General features: G+C 45.7%; 1 protein-coding gene across 1 annotated transcript in view; it reads right to left on the bottom strand.

Moving 5' to 3' along the window:
- Positions 1–327: 327 nt before the first annotated feature.
- Positions 328–20269, bottom strand: part of LOC119169526 (cell adhesion molecule Dscam1) — a 111644-nt gene continuing 91702 nt past the window's right edge. The window contains exons 15-28 of the mRNA XM_075877172.1: positions 19424–19572; positions 18457–18588; positions 17314–17487; positions 16803–16873; positions 15992–16244; positions 15298–15390; positions 14729–14950; positions 13171–13488; positions 11791–11958; positions 10897–11228; positions 9628–9685; positions 2891–2990; positions 2682–2818; positions 328–1579 (exon numbers count right to left, since the gene is read on the bottom strand). Coding sequence (XP_075733287.1) covers positions 2926–2990; positions 9628–9685; positions 10897–11228; positions 11791–11958; positions 13171–13488; positions 14729–14950; positions 15298–15390; positions 15992–16244; positions 16803–16873; positions 17314–17487; positions 18457–18588; positions 19424–19572 — 2035 coding nt within the window. The 3' untranslated portion in view covers positions 328–1579; positions 2682–2818; positions 2891–2925. The remainder of the gene's footprint in view (positions 1580–2681; positions 2819–2890; positions 2991–9627; positions 9686–10896; positions 11229–11790; positions 11959–13170; positions 13489–14728; positions 14951–15297; positions 15391–15991; positions 16245–16802; positions 16874–17313; positions 17488–18456; positions 18589–19423; positions 19573–20269) is intronic.

Below are 20269 nucleotides of genomic sequence, written 5' to 3'. Positions count from 1 at the left end.
TCGACCATCCGAACTTGCACCGACATCACAGAGTACACGGGCCTTCACCGTCTCGCCTACCCCGAAAGGAGACTTTCGAAGCCGGAATCGTAACCTAGACGTCCAGGTCAACAGTCGGACACCTTGACCACTGAACCGCTGTCGTGGAAGCAAGTCCCGCCATTGCGCTCTTTATAATAAGGAAACACCCCTTCGTGACGCCGCGCATACAGCTATGCACCTGCAGAACGAAAATCGCGTAGGGCAGAAATAGGGCACAGTGTTGAACTCTCGAAGCATCTCGCTGCTGAACTTGCTATTCACAGAACTCACTTGTCGCAGTCCATGTAATAGTTTGTAACGACAGGGTTTATTGCATCTTTCATATGGGTACCAGGTATACTTGTTTTGTGCTTTTATTATGAGTACCCATATTACACACAAGAGCCGGTAGAGACAGGATGCGAGACTGCATGTATAGTGAACAGGATGTCATGTGTTGAAAACTCACCTTAAGGGATGCTATCTGGTTAGATACAAGCGTCCAATAACTACCGTCGTTTAAATCTCTACGTTGATGTGTATGTCACTTCTTCATCTTTGAATTGTGGTCACTGCGCATATTGTGCGCGTGGATATGAAGTCGTTGAAATTAAGGCACATTTCTTTCCGACAACGTATACGTCGCTTCATCTAGCACTCGCTGGGAATTTCTTCTCATTTGGGAGGTGATCACAGTGATGAACCGAAGTATTCACGGAAGTTTCATTCGAGAAATTCAGCTTTCTTGCAGACCTTGTTCAAGCAATTTCTCACATGTAACTGCTTGAGCAAGCTTCAATACGAACATTCTTTGAGATGGGTGACGGTGCATGATTCTATGCTTATCGATATGGTTATGTTTTGTTCAGCACACGCCTTCGTACTTCAACGTTCTTTAAACAACTGAACTTCTATGAATTTGCATCGCATAATCTCCTTCGGTTGCGCGCCTGAATTAGCAATAATATACGACGGCTTTTTATTGTTTTATCAGATCTCGGAGCAGCACATTGTATTCGTCGCAATGCTGTCCTATTTGAATAATTGGCTGGCAACCGCTCATACCTCACGACCCACCTTTACGCATGCGTGGTGCCTTGCCAGCACGGACTCATAAGACAAGGAGTCACAATGAAAGACCCACAGGCAACATTCAGCGGCAATTACGAAGCTCTGAACACACGTTGCTTTACACTATAAACCTGATGAGCCTTCAGATGTTGAAGATCGTCCATAGGCAAGTGGACCACGTTGTTGATTGCCTTGAAGGCTAACACTTAGGGTCAACACTTGAAAATGTGTGTCTTACGCGAATACTCATAGCAGTGCTGCTTTCAATCCCTGCACTGCGAAGGAAATATAATAAGGGTCTTCGGAGTACAAGGGACAGTAATACTCCGCATCGCGCACCGATGACGCACTTCCACGGCATGTCGCAGGTCCCTCTTATCCACAACTGACCACAGCCTTGTCTTATCATTCACGAACAGGTTGAACCCCTGAGCACCGCTTGCAGCTTTGGGATGCTCCGGCGTCGCAGCAGAATGACAATTCTGACCTGTGCATGGTAAAAAAAAAGATAAGACGCGGCCATTAAAAATATGAGTAGAACCAGATACAAGTGATGTTGACGAGTCGTTTCCCAAAATGGTTCACTATGTAAATGACTTGATATTTTAAACTTGAACGCGTAATTGAGCCAGTGTTTTATTGTACCAAGTTACTAACTGCATTTAGTGGAAGGGGTCCTGCAACACTTTTTGAACATGATCGGAAAACCCTGCCGATCAGCAGCAGAGGCTCCCAAGAACACACGAGCTAAATATTATTGGACAGCACGCTGCCCGATATTTAAAGTAACTTGTCAAATTCGGTAAAAATCACTTCCTCTCCTCAAAAATTATTGCGTCACAGCTCAAAGTATCCCCCCATCGGCTAATTATGCATGGCGCGCTCAGGAGCTACTAGGGCCGCCGCGGGAGGCCGCGACGTGTCCATGCGTGCGCCTGTGATCACAATCAAAAGCTGCGCGATCGAAGAAAAAAAAAAATATGCTCAAGGTCGCGAGGTGTGCATGACATACTTTCTACCTCATTCCATCCCTCCCTGCTTAGCCCCTAGCTCTTTCAGAGGGATGACAGAAGAGAGAAAGCAGTTGCAGCGTGCGACAAATATTTGTAACTGGACTCGCCCCAGACATATTCTAAAAGTTTTTGCGGTAGCCTATTCGGGAGGCAATGAATTTCTTTGCGAATCCAGTTGACGAAGTGTTGTAGGGCCCCTTTAACGTAGATTCATGTTCATATGTTCTTGAAAAAAAAAACATCATACCCAATTTCATTCTTAGTGAATAACCTGAGTTTTTTGTTTGTTTTGTATTTGCATAGCGCAGAAGTACGTACGCAAAGTGCAAAATGCGCATCCGTGCACTTGCTTTGCAAATTGCCATCAAGAAATAGCTACACGGTTGTGGACGAACTTCTTTCATCTATATAGATTACTGCGGGAAATACCAAAAGCTTTTGGCCTACACGTATCAGTCCAATCCTGTCAATCATTCAAAGAGCAGGAAAACTTTACACGAGATCGAAGCTATCGCCTGTAGTCTGCCTATTCATCTTCAATCAATGACTGCCAGTCAGCAGCCTCGTCGCACTTACCAGTTCTGAGTCACACTTCGACCAATCACAGCTGTCTTCGGGAAACTTCACAAGATTTACGACCACCGTTAGCCACTCGCCTTCCTCGTCATAAATAGGGCACTTCATCGCGTCGTGTAAAAAGGGGGATTTGTGACCTGAATGCATATAAAGCAAAACGAGCGTAATTAGCATTTGTTTTTTACGTAAACAAAAAAAGTTACACTCACGTTCGATCATATGTTGAATTCTAAACACCTTTTGGCTATTTTTGCGCCTCCAATCCGATGCTCTCTTCAACCTCGCTGGTGAGTTGCGCTAGTGAGAACTCTGCCGGGTAGAAAAAACGATCATAAACAGATAGAAAACATTCACAAGCAAGAGCGAGTAAGAATCGCCTAACGTTGATAATGTATTTTTTTTTGTGGAATTCTGGGTCACCAAGTAAAGTTTCTCACACTATGTACGATAACACGATAACGCACGTTTCAGTCATATATATATATATATATATATATATATATATATATATATATATATATATATATATATATATATATATATATATGTGAAAAAGAAGGTGTCATTGGATCCAGTAATACAAAAAGTGGAGGACGAGCAAAACGAAAACTTTATTTTTTCTACGTTTAAGCCGGGGACCGGCCTTCATCAGGGAAAAAATTTTCCCTGATGAAGGCCGGTCACCGGCTGAAACGTAGGAAAAATAAAAAGTTTTCGTTTTGCCCGTCCTCCACTTTTTGGTGTATATATATATATATATATATATATATATATATATATATATATATATATATATATATATATATACATATATATATATATATATAGTTATGTTTCATTGGGACCACAGCACAAGCTTTCGTGGAGTGAGTGGGGACTCATTATACCCGGTTGGTGTGTGTAACGTGGATGTCTCCTTGGGTGGTCAAACCTTTAACACTGAGTTTACCGTGCTTCCGCGTTCCACACACGATGTAATTCTCGGCATTGACTTTTTGAAATTGTGTGGCGCCAATGTTGACTGCCGAACAGGAGAACTCAGTATTTGCGGAAGTGTGTCCTCTGCGCTCTTAGAAGAATCATCCCAGCAAGAGAGTGTGTTTTGTGTTTCTGAAGACACTGTTGTGCCCGCTTTATCCGCGATACGCGTTCCTGTTGTTTGTTCGTCTTCTGTTAGTACTTCGTTCGATGTTGCAGTGGAACCGGTCCATAGAAACTGTCTTAAGAAAAATGTGTTGGTTCCGTATTGTATGGTTTCAGTTACCGATGGATGCGCAGGGCTATGGACGCTAAATTGCTCCACTGAAGCAGTAGTGCTGTCTCAAGGCCTAAAACTTGCTACGTTTCAGGGAGAGTCATTTATACCTATGGCAGTGCTTACAGAACTACCGGATACAGCACAAACCAGTGTCTCGCACACCGCAAACGAACACATGCTCGGAATGGTAGCTACATCGCTCAGTGACCATGAACGTCGTGTTTTGATGGCCCTGCTTTCGAAACACTCTTCAATATTCGACTTTGCACAGCACGACGGCCCCACATCGATTCCTGCATCCCGTACTCGCCATCGCATCAACACAGGATCCGCTGAACCGATTCGTCAAAAACCATATCGTGTGTCCTCTGCGGAGCGAAAGATCATCAGCGCTCAAGTCGAAGAAATGATGGGTAAAGGAGTAATTCGGGAATCGTCTAGCCCTTGGGCAGCTCCAGTGATACTGGTGAAGAAGAAAGACGGCACGTGGCGATTCTGTGTCGATTACCGTCGCCTAAATGCCGTTACTAGGAAAGACGTATACCCACTCCCACGAATTGACGACGCCATCGATTGCCTCTTTGCGGCTTCTTACTTCTCTTCTGTGGATTTACGATCAGGTTACTGGCAAATCCCTATGCACCCGGATGACAGAGAGAAGACCGCTTTTGTAACGCCCGACGGACTATTTGAATTCAACGTGATGCCTTTCGGGCTTTGTAACGCCCCCGCAACGTTTGAAAGGTTCATGGACACTATACTTCGCGGTTTGAAGTGGGAAGTTTGTATGTGCTACCTAGACGACGTTGTGATCTTCGGCCGAACATTTCGTGAGCATAACGAGCGCCTGGACTTGGTACTAAACTGCTTGAGGAAGGCCGGCCTTGTGCTTAATTCTAAAAAGTGCCATTTTGGTGAACGACAGACACTTGTGCTGGGACACCTGATCGACAAAGAAGGTATACGACCAGATCCACAAAAGACAACAGCTGTGGAGGCATTCGAGGCACCTCGCTCTGTGAAGCAGCTACGAAGTTTTTTAGGGTTATGCTCCTACTTTCGCCGTTTCATTCCCAAATTTGCTGACATAGCTCATCCGCTCACATGCCTTCTCCAAAAAGGTGTTCCTTTCGAGTGGAGCTCGGAATGCGACTCATCGTTTCGGCAGCTAAAGCTACTGTTGACGTCCCAGCCTATTCTTCGCCACTTCAATCCGTCATCACCGACAGAAGTTCATACCGATGCTAGTGGTGTTGGCATTGGCGCCGTACTAGTTCAGCGTGTCGGCGACAGCGAGCATGTGATATCGTACGCTAGCCGCTCATTGAGTCGCCCCGAGCGCAACTACACTGTCACCGAACAAGAGTGTCTGGCGGTCGTCTTCGCTGTGCAACGGTTCCGATCGTATCTCTACGGGCGCCCCTTTACTGTCGTCACGGATCATCACTCTCTATGCTGGCTTGTGAATCTTCGGGATCCCTCTGGTCGACTAGCACGCTGGGCGCTCCGTCTGCAGGAGTATGATTTCGTTGTTTCCTACAAGAGCGGCCGGCGACACGCTGATGCTGATTGTCTCTCTCGCCTGCCACTCCCAACGACTGAATGTGACGCGGACAACTTTGATGAATACATCGCTTTTGTGTCCACGGGATTTCCGGATATGGATACCTTCATATCAGAGCAGAGGAAAGACGACAGCTTACAGCCGCTATTCGCGGCCGCGCGGGAGTCCGCTGCAGACAATCGTTTTCGCTTACGTGACGGCGCCCTATATAAGACGAACTTCTCGGCTACCGGTGCGCGCTACCTTTTGGTTGTCCCCAAGAGCCTTCGCAGTCACGTATTATCTGCCATGCACGACGAACCAACTTCCGGACATCTTGGATGCACAAGAACACTCTACCGTGCTCAGGAACGCTTTTATTGGCCCCGGATGCGCAATGATACCGAACGGTACGTCGCCAGCTGCACCCAATGTCAGCGTTACAAGCGACCAACTGACGCGCCGTCTGGTCGCCTTCAGCCTGTTTCGCCTCCTAGCACCCCCTTTGAGCAAGTTGGTATAGATCTTCTGGGCCCTTTTCCGCGATCCACAGACGGCAATCGTTGGGTCATCGTTTGCGTAGACCACTTAACCCGTTATTGTGAGACGGCAGCACTGCCGTCGGCCACAGCAAAAGACGTTTCCATCTTCTTGCTGTTTCAAGTTATCCTCAGACACGGACCTCCTCGCATCGTAATCAGCGACCGTGGGCGGCAATTTACCGCGGATGTTGTCGAAGAGACCCTTCGTCTGTGCTCATCAAGCTTCCGCCATTCCACTCCATACCATCCACAGACTAATGGTCTAGTGGAACGCACGAACCGAACGCTTGCCAACATGCTGTCCATGTACATCGACTCCGCGCACAAGAACTGGGACACAATTTTGCCTTTCATCACCTATGCTTTCAACACCGCAAGACATGAGACCACTGGTTACTCACCTTTCTTTCTCCTTTATGCTCGTCCACCACGCTATAATCTTGACACTATGCTTCCCTACTCTGCTCATCACAGTGAGCCGATCAACGAGATTCTCTGTAGAGCAGAAGAAGCGCGACGCCTCGCTCGGCTACGCACCGTCACCTCGCAAGACCGGTCAAAGATCCGCTATGACGACCGTCACCGACATGTTCACTTCAATCCTGGAGATCAGGTGTGGCTCTGGACGCCTTTACGGAAACGTGGCCTGTACCAGAAATTTCTCGCTCACTATGTCGGGCCCTACGTTATCCTCGAACGCCTCAGTGAGGTCAACTACCGCATAGCACGGCTCACAAGCACTGGACGGCGCTCGGCTAAAACAGAAGTGGCGCACGTCGCTCGCATGAAGCTATGCAATGCACGAACCACTGAGTGACTCGCCCGGCGGGCTTCGTCTGCCAACGGGGAAATGTCACGAGCGGTTGCAATGCACGGCGCATACAGCGCGAATGAACATTCAGACAAAAGGTGAAGAAGGAAGACGACGTTGTGTGTGCTGTCTCGAGACCCCTTGTGGAAGTAAACGCGAACCATCCAGGCTCGCCTGTTTTTCAAAAAGTCAATGCCGAGAATTACATCGTGTGTGGAACGCGGAAGCACGGTAAACTCAGTGTTAAAGGTTTGACCACCCAAGGAGACATCCACGTTACACACACCAACCGGGTATAATGAGTCCCCACTCACTCCACGAAAGCTTGTGCTGTGGTCCCAATGAAACATAACCTTGCGTCCCAGCAGATTTTTGAACACCACACTCATGACAGAAACAGTTGCTCCCGTGTCGACTAAAGCCATGGTAGAAACGCCATCAATAAGTACATTAACCTTATTCTTCAGCATGAAGATAGGTGGAGGTATCCGAGTCGGCAGCAAAGATTTTCCAGCGACCTCACCTCCATCGGCCGCGCTGGCTAGTTTCCCGGCGGTGGTGACGCGAAGCGGCGTCGAGGAGATGATGACGTCACACGCCGTCTGGGAGATGGAGATCGAGACGCTCGGAAAGCTGGTGGTGGTGTCAGAGTACGTTCGGAGGCAGGAGAGCGGTAACGGTTTCGATACCTTTCTTGTTCTCCAGAATAGCTGTCCAGAGGGAAGTGACGGCTTCTTTCTTCTCGGAAGTAGCCTTCAAAAGTGGTGTTTCCTGGCCTATTAGTGTCCATTGCACGACCACCGTATTGCATAAACGATCCCGACTGTCCATTGCTGAATGCCCGACGTCGGTTACAATACCTAGCTATGTGGCCAGGCGTGCCACAGTTGTAACACACGGGCAGAGGGCGAACTTCCGGACGCTGATTGAAATATTCCACAGCGGCCACAGGCTGCGAGTAACTCATCCCCTCCCCTTGGATGTCGTAGGCAGTGCTGGGTCTTCGTGGGCGAACGTCGCGTGGATGCTGATCAAAACGCCGATCAATCGAGTCGTAATGGCGTTGTTCGGTCTGGCCATAATGCGGGTCGTGTCGGTAGCTGTTACAATCCGCAGCATTCACCGAATGCTGCCAAGTAGCCGGAGGAGATGCGCAGACGGCGTCTCGGAAAGCGACGGAGGCGCAACGCGGCACCGCATAACGCGTTTGTTCTTCGTGCCGCAGGAGCTCCTCACGGACAATCTGCCGAATGGTAGCTGAGAGGTCTGTCTGCGGAATCGCGTCAACGCTGGCCACAGTCGTGACATTGGCTAGCCGTCCAAACTTCGGCGTGATTCGGCGAGTTTTCAGCGCCTCGAATGTGCGGCAGTGCCGAATCACGTCTGATACGGTGTTCAGGTTGTCTTTTCCAATGAGGAAGTTACAGACGTCTTCCGCAATACCTTTTAAAAGGTGTCCCACTTTATCTTCCTCGGGCATTCGAGAGTCGATGGTCTTACACAGCTTGAGAACTTCTTCAATATATGTCGTGCAAGTCTCGCCGATCACCTGAGCTCTCTGAGCTAAAGCTGTTTCCGCTCGTTTCTTCTTAGTGTCCGAGTCGCTAAAGCACTTCTTCATTTCTTCAATAAGACTGCTCCATGTAGTAAGCGTGTCGGCGTGGTTTTCATACCAAACCAGGGCCGTGTCCGTCAAATAAAAAACGACATGCCTGAGCTGGCTGGCCGGGTTCCAGTTGTTGCATTGGCTTACCCTTTCGTAATGGGTCAGCCATTCATCGAAGTCTTCCCCTGGCTTTGCTGAGAACGGCCGTGGCTCTCGGTAATGCTGATACAGCGGTGGTCTTGCCGAGGTATTGCTGAGGGGGTCATTTTGCTCCAGAGACATGTCGGGGCGCGATGGCGAAAGTCCGGCAAGGCGACGGCTTCTACGAAGTTCTGGTGCTGACGGCTCCGTCGTAGGTCGTGGGAGGTACCCAGCACCTCCACCAAATGTTACACGCAAGAAGTACACGAAAAGGTTGAAAAACAGGCGAGCCTGGATGGTTCGCGTTTACTTCCACAAGGGGTCTCGAGACAGCACACACAACGTCGTCTTCCTTCTTCACCTTTTGTCTGAATGTTCATTCGCGCTGTATGCGCCGTGCATTGCAACCGCTCGTGACAATATATATATATATATATATATATATATATATATATATATATATATATATATACACACGTGGAAGAGAAGAGAAATTATAAAGTTGTTATATTGTTATTGTTATAGACCTACTCATAGTTTGGTCTTTAGTTTCCGGTTTCTGACGCGGGCTTCAATCAATATATTACATACGTGGTGTGCCAAACGTCGTCTGAAATAGTTATTTGTTCGTGAGTTATAGTTAGCTAGTTATTAACTTATTCGTTAGTTCAATAGTTACTTTAGATCGTTGGTTCTTCATGAACTAGCTAGCCAGCTATTAGTTAGTTAGTCAGCTAATTAGGCTTGCTTTTATGACGCGAAAGAATTGGCAGTTATGTTTAAGTTACATTTACCGTCTTTTTGCTTGAAAATTTCATATACATATTCAACGCCTTTGTAGTTAGACAACTTGTTCACTTGATGCCTGGTACATTACTGTCAGCTTCATGCCGATAAACATGCATGTATACACTTAAGTCGTAAACACCAATCTTATGTAGTACAGCCACAGAGGTGCAGCAGACATCTTCTAAATACAGGAATTGGCTTTTACACGCAAACCTAAGCAATATTACTTCCACTTGGACAATAATATATCCCTCACCTTGTTTCGCCGTAGTCAGACGCTCCGCCGAAGCAAGAAGGTCGTCACGTTCCGCAAGCTGCAGGTTAGCAAATTAGGAAAAAAAATGAGATTGAAAGATTGGTGTACTGATACTCTTATATTTATAATGAGTGCGTATATTAAACACACACTACCATTTCTGACATATCTGAGAAATAATTATTATCAATTTGTTAACAATACACAATAACTATCTAAAAGTACACGTGATGCACTGTAATTACACGAACGTGGTATGTAAATGCACACCACAAGCTTCTACAAATTCAAACAAAATGCGTGACCTTGCTCACGCATTCTGTTGCTTCGTCATTTTCAGCTAATGGTCTATCTTCTATTTATCTCTATAGCACCTAAATTAACATTTTCTTTCTGTGTAGAAATAAAAATGTGGCACAAGTGTTTGGAAGGCTCGCAACAACCAATGCAGGTTGCTCCTTGACTGGATAGGGCGAGAAACTGATTGATTTGTGTGGTTTGACGTCCCAAAACCACCATTTGAATATGAGAGACGCCGTAGTGGAGGGCTCCGGAAATTTAGACCACCTGGGGTTCTTTAACGTGCACCCAAATCTGAGCACACGGGCCTACAACATTTCCGCCTCCATCGGAAATGCAACCGCCGCAGCCGGGAATCGAACCCACGACCTGCGGGTCAGCAGCCGAGTACCTTAGCCACTAGAACACCGCGGCGGGGCATAGGGCGAGAAACTAGAACAAAAACTAATAGTTTGTGTGCTCATGGTGTATACATAATCTTTATTGCGATAGTATTAAGCAGTCACGTAAATAAGTAATAAGAAGCTCTCTTTTGTGTCGAAATAAATATTTAAGCCCTAAAACGTGACAATATGAATAAAGTTCATCATTTTCTTAAAATCCCCACCTCGGGCTCCACTTGAGTTGCGAGGTTTGGATTTGGTTGCTAGGTTCAGGATACAACAAAATTGTAATCATTATTGCATGTACATTTTTTTTTTACTATTAACATTGTTGTCAATCACCAACAGAGAGGTCAGCGACCGTATTTCTAGCCTAACCTCCATTTTGTGTACTTGCCACTTTCATCATAATCATATTTATCGTCGTAATCATCATCCTCTCTAGCACCCTGTTTGTATTTTCCTCGTGAGGTTTTTTTTTTACATAATTTAGGCGGGGCAGTGGGGTTCTAGCCTTTCTTGTCTCTGTACATATTACGTGTGCGTGCTACTGCTACAGGCATATTTGGCAAGTATATGAGCTCACCTTTTGCACTGAATCTCTGGGTGCGAAAGGCACATCGTAGGCGGACTGCTGCGCGCAATTTTCCACATCTAACTCGATGTTCTCGTGAACAGTTGGAAGGAAGCGAGGCAGAGTGGTCGCCTGGATGCTCGCCGCGTCACTGTCGTTACCGACGTGGCAGGGCAGCATTCTAGGTCCGAAGGGTGACGGCAGGTACAGCTGCTCGGACCGAGATGCCGAAACGCCGTGCTGCTGCTCCTGCAGTACTGGCTTCTCGTACTCGCACATTGGCACGGCTTCAACCGACTTCCTCGTCAAATAAGACGAAGACGTTCCATCTCCTGGACGCCAAACTGAAAAAAAAAGAATACGTTTCAAAAAAAAAATAAAATATTCGTTTTACTATTATATTATTTTTGAACTCTTTGATGAACGAGCTTGTTTAGTGTGACTCTTCAATAACTTTCCCGTGTCATTGTTCATATCAAACTAACTACTACATTTATGAAGTTACCAGCTAACACAAGGAGTCAGTGAAGTCCTCAAAATCTTTGAACGTTTAGGAGACAAAACATCATTATTAATGCAATTGTATGGCGGAGAGAAACATTGCTGAGTGTGAAATTGTGTGATGAGTGCGGCCACTTTGAGCTTTGTTATCGAATTGCCCCCTACCATTTTAGTAATTTCAATGTGCTGGCCCATTGTACTAACAGGGGGATAGGGAAAAGGGAGAGACGATGTCTTCGATAAAGCATTCATTTTCCAAGAGGTAAATTTCGTAGTATATAAGTGCTCTACGCGACTACGATGTGACACCTGGCCATTCTTAAATCTGGTTTCATATTATCTAATAAACGGCTGTTAGTCATATTACTGAAATACTTTGAGAAGAATATACGGAGTAGCACGCACCTAACCGACGCCTCCGTAGTGCAGCAAGGCGCCTGCGGGACATGGCGTAGCCTACCACGACCGCACCAAGAAGCGTCACCAGCACCGTACATACAACTGGAACGATGACGTCAACGCTACGTCGTTGCGGGTCAGTCGCCTCTGTCCAGTGAGTGGCCGACAAGGCCCCTGCGCAGAAGCGTTCAACTCCCACTAGAGCACTCAGTGAAACTAAGGGTGAGCAGCTTTTCACTGTAAGACAGACAAGGTGAAGTGCCTGAAGTGTTGCCACGACTTTCTGAATGTTTGGTGTTGAAAGCATTGGGTGTAAATGCTTATGCCCTGTTTACGTCTGATTTTGAACATCCGCGGTTGAAAGACGGTGGGATGCTCTGCGCCGTGGCACAATTATAACCATCAAAGAAGCGAGAGTCATTCGTTCAAATTTAGTCATGATGCATACTTCCTCAGCAATTTACCTAAATGAAAACAATCTTCAATAGGATGATGAATTGGGAATGTTGGTGACAGTTCATTTCGACTTAAAGCGTGAATGGGCAAGAATGGAGCAAGAAAACGGTGTGGGCGCTTATTGAAAACTGAAAGATTTATTGAAAAGAAGCGGCTTATAAATTATAATTTGCGGATTTCCTCATTGCCCTTCCCCAGTGTAAGATTGCAAACCAGGCGCGGATCTGATTGACTTTCCTGCCTTTCCTTCCTTTTTTTCTTATTTTTGGACATATTAGGTAAACAGCTCACAGCAGCATGACTGGTCACTATTAAGTCAGAAACAATGTTATCTACTGATCTGCAGGAAATGGTCCAAAAAAATCTAGCTCACAACTCCGTAGAGTCACTGATGTTTCAGTTACACAGGTGTCTTTTCTCATTATGAAATGCTTAAGCACTCGTGCTTGTATACTTGCGCTTAACGTTATAACAAAAAAAAACGGAACACTTCGATTACTTTCAATTCTAGAGTAGTCAATATTATCAACATCAACCCCGAGACTGTGGTTCTTCATAAATTCAGCGTGATTGTAGGAAACAGACTGCCACACTTAAAAGTCTGACTGGGGTTTGTCTGGTCAGGTATTGGGTTCTGAGACGAAAGACGGTCACTGACCAATTCCAATGAAATCATCCAGCGTTTCGGAACCGCGTACGGGTTCCTTGTTAACAAAGCTAGACTGGAAGTTGTTATCAATTAAGTAGTCAGTAGACCTACTGGTTGCTTAGTTGAAAACGACTTTCAGCTCAGCTCAATGTATGTGGTTCCGAAACGTGGGATAATTTCGTCAGACTTGATCAGTACGTCTCATCTCATGAAACAGTCTTGGGATTGCTTTCTCTATGTCTACGCTGTAATGTAACAAGTAAGGCTCTGTTGTATCTCACCTTCAGACAGCGTGGGCGTGGCGAACGCGTACTCGGCATGCGTCGAGCCGGCCTCGCTGTGAGCCGTGACAAGCAGTTGGTACCTGGTGGCCGGCGTCAGGTGCCTGATGACCAGCTCCTGCGGCAGCTTGGATAACTCGGACTCGTCCGGTGCATGCACAGTGACCGGAGCGTCCCAGTGGTCGTGCGCCGAATGCCTCCTGTGGAGCACGGTGAACGAAGTGATCGGGCAACCACCGCTTTTCCACGTGGTCAGCCGCAGGACAGCGCGAGTCGGATTCGCCACGAGCAGCTCTCGTAAGTCAGGAGCCTCGGGCACTGTACGGCAAAAAAATGTAAGGTATGAGGAATAGAGTGGGCTCACAATATGAAGAATTGACATGCAAGAGTGGTCTATTCACATTTAACCGTCAAAGCACGTACCCACCCTGTAGCTTAGCAAATAAGGCAACTTAGCTTTTGAAATCGAGGACACGGGTTCAATTTGAGCCCGAGAGCGGCTGCATTTTGCGATGGGAGCGAAATGCATTGCTTTTTTTTTACTTCTGTTTACATAGAGTTGAATTAGTACAGTTTATCTTACGTATATTTCTAATAAGAACCGCAAAAGCCTATGGCTATGGCACCATACAGTTTGTGCATATTTTGTTTAACATATGTGTGCAATAAACATCGTTCGTTCATTCATTCATTCATTCATTCATTCATTCAAACAACTATGTAATTAGGTTTAAGTGACGACAAGCATTCCAGATAATTAAAACTCTCCCAAAATCCTTCACTGCGGCGTGTGAAATAATCGTATTGTGGTTCTGGGACATGAAACCCGGAAGAATTGTTATTACCAATAGATTAAATGTACTCACTCAAGCTAATTTACGAAATGTATTTTATTTTCAAGCCCAAGTCCAGCTTGTCAGAATTCTACTCAGCCTACCGTGGTCGGACTCAAACTGACCACATCTTTCTCATCCGGGTTTACCAAACCTCAAGATCATCAAACTTCTGCAATCTGATTCACTTAGACGTGCACTCATATGCCACTATGACTGCTGAGAGTCTGGCCGAGTTCATTCGTTAAAGAATGTGCAGACTTGTGAGCCTGTAACACGCATGAATTAGGTGGTGTGCGCGAGCTAGAGCTGTACAGACGTTCCGAATCTGAAAGTCTTCCATTTAAGACCTACTGAAGCCTTTTTGCATATATGTCACCCACTCAGTTACATACACTTTTAAATGCAATGTAGAGTAGCAGGCCAGAGCAAACTATAGCTCAGGCCTACCTCTCTACTTTTCTATAAATAAATTCTCTCTTCTTCTCTTTAAATGCAATCACAATACTCAAAAGCACATACACTGTAAATGACACGCGGTTCATATCCTAAGGTGTTTGGTTTAATTGAACTGCTGTCTGGACCAAAACCATTTGGCGTGACTGCAGGAACAGGAGTAGTTCACTTGTAAAGCAGTCCTGGTTTCTCCCTTGTCTAGCCTCCCTATATTAGCTGCTTTTGTTTTTGATTACTTTATAGTGTCCTGTAGCTTCGTGAACACCAACCTGAACCGTCGGTCTTGGCCAGCACGACGTTGCTTCGAGGTCCTCTGCCTGCGGAGTTGAAGGCCAACGCGTAGAAGATGTAGCTGCTTCCGCAACTCAAGCCGCGAAACACATACGTCGACCTCTCGGCCGTGGCTTGCACGGATGACCATTCGGGTGTTTCTTCGGAAACAACATTTGTTGTGCCTAGCCGTGGTTCACCTTTGTAGAACAAGAGATAGCCTGCGAAAAACAAAAATGCAGACGTTTCTGATCATTTGTTTCAAGACTACACTGCGAGCGTTTCATGTCAATGTGGCCCTGACCATATTGTCAAAAAAAAAACGACTCAAACGACAATCACATCAAGTGTATAAACTTGTTCTCTGTAATTGACACACTGGTGACTGATACTGTGAAGGCAATGGCATGAAACAATTTTGCTCTGTTATCAATTTAGGACGTGCTTAGCAGTTACACTGGCAAACTTCCGAAAATATAAGTATGTATGCCAATTGGTACCGAGAAAATCTCGGGCACGGTGTGATTGCTGTTTAGAAGCCAACGCTTCAAAAGAAACGTGAACTCACCGTCGATAGGTTGGTGCTTCGACGCCAACCAGCTGAGCTGAATCGTGGAGGACGTTGTCGAGACCAGCTTTAGCAGCGGAGGAGCTGGAAGATCTACCAGAGAAGGAACACACCATTCAGACTTCGTACTGCGAAGTTTGTTTAACTTGCATTCTTGTCTCCTATCATCCCGAGTAATTACGTGCACTAAGGCAGCTTGAAAATGTCTCATCGCATATATAAATTCCTTTGAGCCCCCACTGCAAGCGGGGATGTACGAACAGGCTCGCACGTGACAGACAAGGAAGAATAGCCTGTCCCTCACTGCAAGCAAACCGCACAAAAGAAGGTGTGGCTTTCACGCAAATACAAACACATAATTTCTACATGGTTAAGAGATATAATCCCACATACTCTGTACTCATAATGCCAGTCATATCAAGCGTGGCCGATCAACCACTAGCAAATATGAGCCACGAAATAAAGACTGCGGATACGGGCCCAGGTGCCTATTAGGAGCCAGCGCATCGATTGTGCCTAGATGAGCCACAAGGTGTAATTCGCTTGAATTTTCACGCTTACGAAGCAGTCTCGATTGAAAATATTTTCTCCTGAATTAAAGGCCCATGTTTTCAGCCGTGTCCCGCATAGGGCGCATTTGATCTTATTGGGACAACATTTAAACGCGGACCCGTATAATATTGGCATCACTGACCAACGTCCGGTGTGTGGGCGACGATTTCGTCGGACGACGGTCCAGCCCCGTCAGCGTTGAAGGCTTGCACCACGATGCCGTAGCGAGTCCGGGGACGCAGCTCGCTGAGCACACACTGCTGCAGTTGTGAGGGTGAAGAGGACGGCAGGCGGCTCTCCAGAGTCTTGTACAAATAAGGTTGGCCGCTACCCCACACGCGGTAGCCTACGTAATAGCCTTGCACTCCACCGTACTTGCCTTCCTCGGACGGTGGCTGGTTCGAGATCACGAAACGCACGAGAGAGGAAAGTGAAAAGAATGTTCATGGGAATCGCTTCTTCAAACACACAGCTCCAAAAGCACCAGTAAATAAGATATGTACTCATATTTGACATTCAGCGACATTTCGCGAATGACTCAACGCATGACGACCTGCATGAATAACTAAAGATCATAAATCGGGGGCACAAAATGGCATAGTGACATTCAATAGGTTCGCGGACGCATGCGGTGGCGCTTTAAAAAGTAGCGTGGTTTGGAACCAGCGAGTCAAACAATGCTGTTTTCGCCCGCCATTGTCTAAAGGTGCTAAGGCGAAAGGAAACTTCGAATGGTGGTCTTAAGATCAAGGGAACTGTGTGCCTTCAGCCTCAGCCTCACGTCAACTATACGCTTATCCATTTCCAACACTGAGTCCACTCAATGAAAATAAATAAAAAAGAAAGGCTACTGCGTTAACTCACGGCCTTCATGACCTACTTCATCGGTTTGTCTCCACCGTGTTAAATTGTACTGCAGCACCAAATAGTAAGATGATATTTGCTATACTCACCTTCCACGTCACGTAAAGGCTTCTCGAGCCTGCCGGCGTCACCTTAATGCCCTGCGGGCTGCCGCTTGGAGCTGCGACATGTGAGAAAGAAGAAAAACATTTTTCTGTGTTATAAAATTTCAATTTGCGAATTCGCATTGTCCGTTCTGTAAACGCTATGCAGCACGATTATTAATACATAAACAGATATTCTGGTGATGATTTTTATCTCAGCATACTATTCTTTTAGCATCACGTAAGGTCTGTTGGTATCGACGTAACGTCCTACTAGCGGCTGCCTTTGAAAAGTGGACATACGTGTTTTCACGTGTGGTCTGTCGCCGGGGTAACCCATCAAAAGTATCAAGTGGAGGAGGCTGAAGGTGTTGTTTAAAGAAATATAGTTTTACAACGCAAAAATACGGTATCGGCATAAAGAAATGTACTGTCGTTTTGTTAAAATATTCGTCTTATGCGTGTCATCTTAGATCATGAAGAAGTTATGATGCTGCGGTAGACGTCACACTGATACCTTCTTGCTTAGTGGTGACAATGACCGGATCGCTGAAGTCCCCAAGTCCGAGGGCATTTCCAGCTCGGACTCTGAATTCGTAGTTAGTCGATGGTTGCAGTCCTTGTACGAGATGCGAAAGCCCACCGTCAGTTGGGTGCGCAGTAGAGACATCCACTTCTCGCTCCCAAGTTCCTGGAGAAAGAAACGCAAAGAGATGAGGAGCACTTAGGCGTCATTTTGTTAGAGTTTCCATGTAAAAGATGCGTATGAGCGTAGACGCAGTTTGCATGTGCTCTTATCCACTTCACTGCGGCAAAATTAGGTGGCGGCCGTCTAGCGCCAGGGCATGAACGAATAAACATTAACGCAATTCAAGCTAACTTTATAAAACAGAGTGATACTGTCTAATTTAAGGATGCCTAGAGACGTTAGCTATGCATAGGCAATCACTATCAAATGAATGGTATTCACGTTAAGTATCTGGTCCCTTGTCTTGCTCATATTGTTGCTATGTAAAGTATACGAGTTCAGCACACGTCTTTATATAATTACGTGCGATTGTCACACAAAGCACATGCAAGAAATAATCGGTCATTTCGCACGTCTCTTTACAATGTTTTCAGATCACGCTGTCAGAATATCGCCATCATTAAAATGTCACGTGCAGAAGCTCCAGAACCTTACACTCGCAACTGGGGGCGTCTACGTGTTCCAAAAAGTCATTTTCAACAGAGCTTCATGCAAGACGCAAAAATGGGTTTCCGTGTACGACAGCAATAAATAAAATTGCAAACGAGCATAACGGGCAAAGTGTTTTATTTTTACATTTTCTATTGCGAAGCTTTCTTTATATGCTTTAGTAAGAATCCGCTACAACATTCATTGTATTTTCTCAGCAGGAAACTTGAAAACAAAACGACAGCATACCTTTGTCATTGTTGCGGGACATTATTAAGAAGCAGCACACGTGGCATTTGTATAAAAAATCAAACCATGCGTATATCGTCGAATCTAATAAAGAAAACTGACCTGAGCCAAATAGCTCCAGGCAAATTATATATGTGTATTCTTGTAGTATATGTGGTTAAACTCCTTCGGTAGATGGAGTAGACCAAACTCTTTGGATAAAGTGCACGGTCAGTTTCGAAAGTACGGTCTCACCAGATAATGTCCTGTGTTCAAGCAGGTACTTCAGCAAGGGGCTGTTGCCCGAGTATGGTGCTGACCAGGACAACGTCACCGTTCGGCTCGATATGTGCGTGGGCTCGAGACCAGAAACCTTGTCCGGAGGCTCTGCGTGCCCGAAATACAGAAGCAACGTGACCGTACCTGAATGAGCACGAAGCCAATAAGACTGAAGAAAGGAAGAAGAAAATTTACCAATGTCATCTCTGCAGCATACACTAAGTTACTTGGCAAATGCATTCATAATCTATTGCAAGGTATGGGGAGTATGGAGAACACCGTAAGACCACAAAGGAAAAAAATAATAAAATAAAGCAAACTCTATGCCAAACGCACTTCGGTGCATCACGTATCGGTGAAATTCTTGCTTTAAGTTTATTTATACCCGCCTGTACCATAGGACAATTCGTCCCTTAAAGAATAAAAGAAAATGTGCCAGCTTCGTGTGCAAAGCACGGAGGAAAAGCAATATCGAAGTCTCAGAACGGAACGGTAGGTCTCTTTGTCATGTGGTCGTTTTTCAAGTGTGTCGTCTGCACGCACCATAACGAATGTGCAGACAAGTTGTAGCTGTAGGAAAGTAGTGGGGTCCCGAGCACTTGTTTTCTATTGTAATCTCCCCGTTCAAAATCCAAACTTCACAGCAATTAAAACATAAGCCTAGGGCCCCAACGGTTTGGGCTCCCCATTACTAAACACTACAATTCGCCCGGAATCACACACTTGCAACAAGGTACTGACAAATGTGGCACATCACATTTTAACACCATCAGATGGTTTTCACAAAGCATAAACTCACAGATTCGTTGAAATAATACGCTAAGCGTTGTTAGGCTGAATATTTATTTTTTTCTCCCTGCTTTTTTTCACCTGCTGCACAGAAAGTGAAATTTAAACGGCAGTAAAAGCTAATTATTCACCATTGTACGGGCTGTCTGTATACCTAGTATGATGAGACGGAAGCTGGCATCGTCAGCACCGTAAGCATTTTCCGCGCGGCACCCAAAGAGCGATGAATCACGACGGTCGGCGCTAGTGATACGCAGCACGGACTCCGACCACGAGCTGCCAGTATTCTTTTCGACCGTGTACCTGCGGCCAGAATTTCAGTCAGGCACTGTGAATTCACTGCCAACAATCACATGAAGCACTTAATTAATGATTTGCAATCTTGTTCCTAAGTAAAGAAAGGACAGCAGGTGCACGTGAATTTGTTTTATACTTTTTTCAAAAAAACACTTGCCCAACACCTTAAAAATTGTGTTTCTGATTCGTGCAAGTTGACTTTAGCTTAAAATGCGAATTTACGTTATTTTTTGTTTGTTTAGTGTTGAATGGTCCACAATATTTTAAAAAAAAGTGACCAGCGCCACCTAGAGGCACCGTAATCTCCTAAAATTATCTGTTAAAAAAGTGAGGCAATGAAAGTAAGCAAGGAAGGTCTCAAACATAGTTTGCAACACCGCCTTGGAATTGGCCTGAAGCCCTGGCTCGTTGCAAGCAACGCAAAAGTACCTGCTATTATATCCATGAACAAGTTGATTTATTGTTGATTATTTGATTGATTAATTGATTGATTGGTATGTCGGGTTAAACGTCCCACAACCACCATATGTATATGAGAGACGCCGTGGTGCAGGAGTCCGGAAATTTCGACCACCTGGGGTTCTTTACGTGCACCGAAATCTGAGCACACGGGCCTACAGCATTTTCGCCTCCATCGATAACGCAGCCGCTGCTGCCAGGATTTGATCTTGCGACCTGCGGGTCAGAAGCCGAATACCTATGC

Source organism: Rhipicephalus microplus, chromosome 2 (genome assembly GCF_043290135.1).
Source record: "Rhipicephalus microplus isolate Deutch F79 chromosome 2, USDA_Rmic, whole genome shotgun sequence".
Classification (NCBI taxonomy): domain Eukaryota; kingdom Metazoa; phylum Arthropoda; class Arachnida; order Ixodida; family Ixodidae; genus Rhipicephalus; species Rhipicephalus microplus.
Note: the sequence above shows the minus strand (reverse complement) of the source record. Positions and strands in the feature narration are given on the sequence as shown.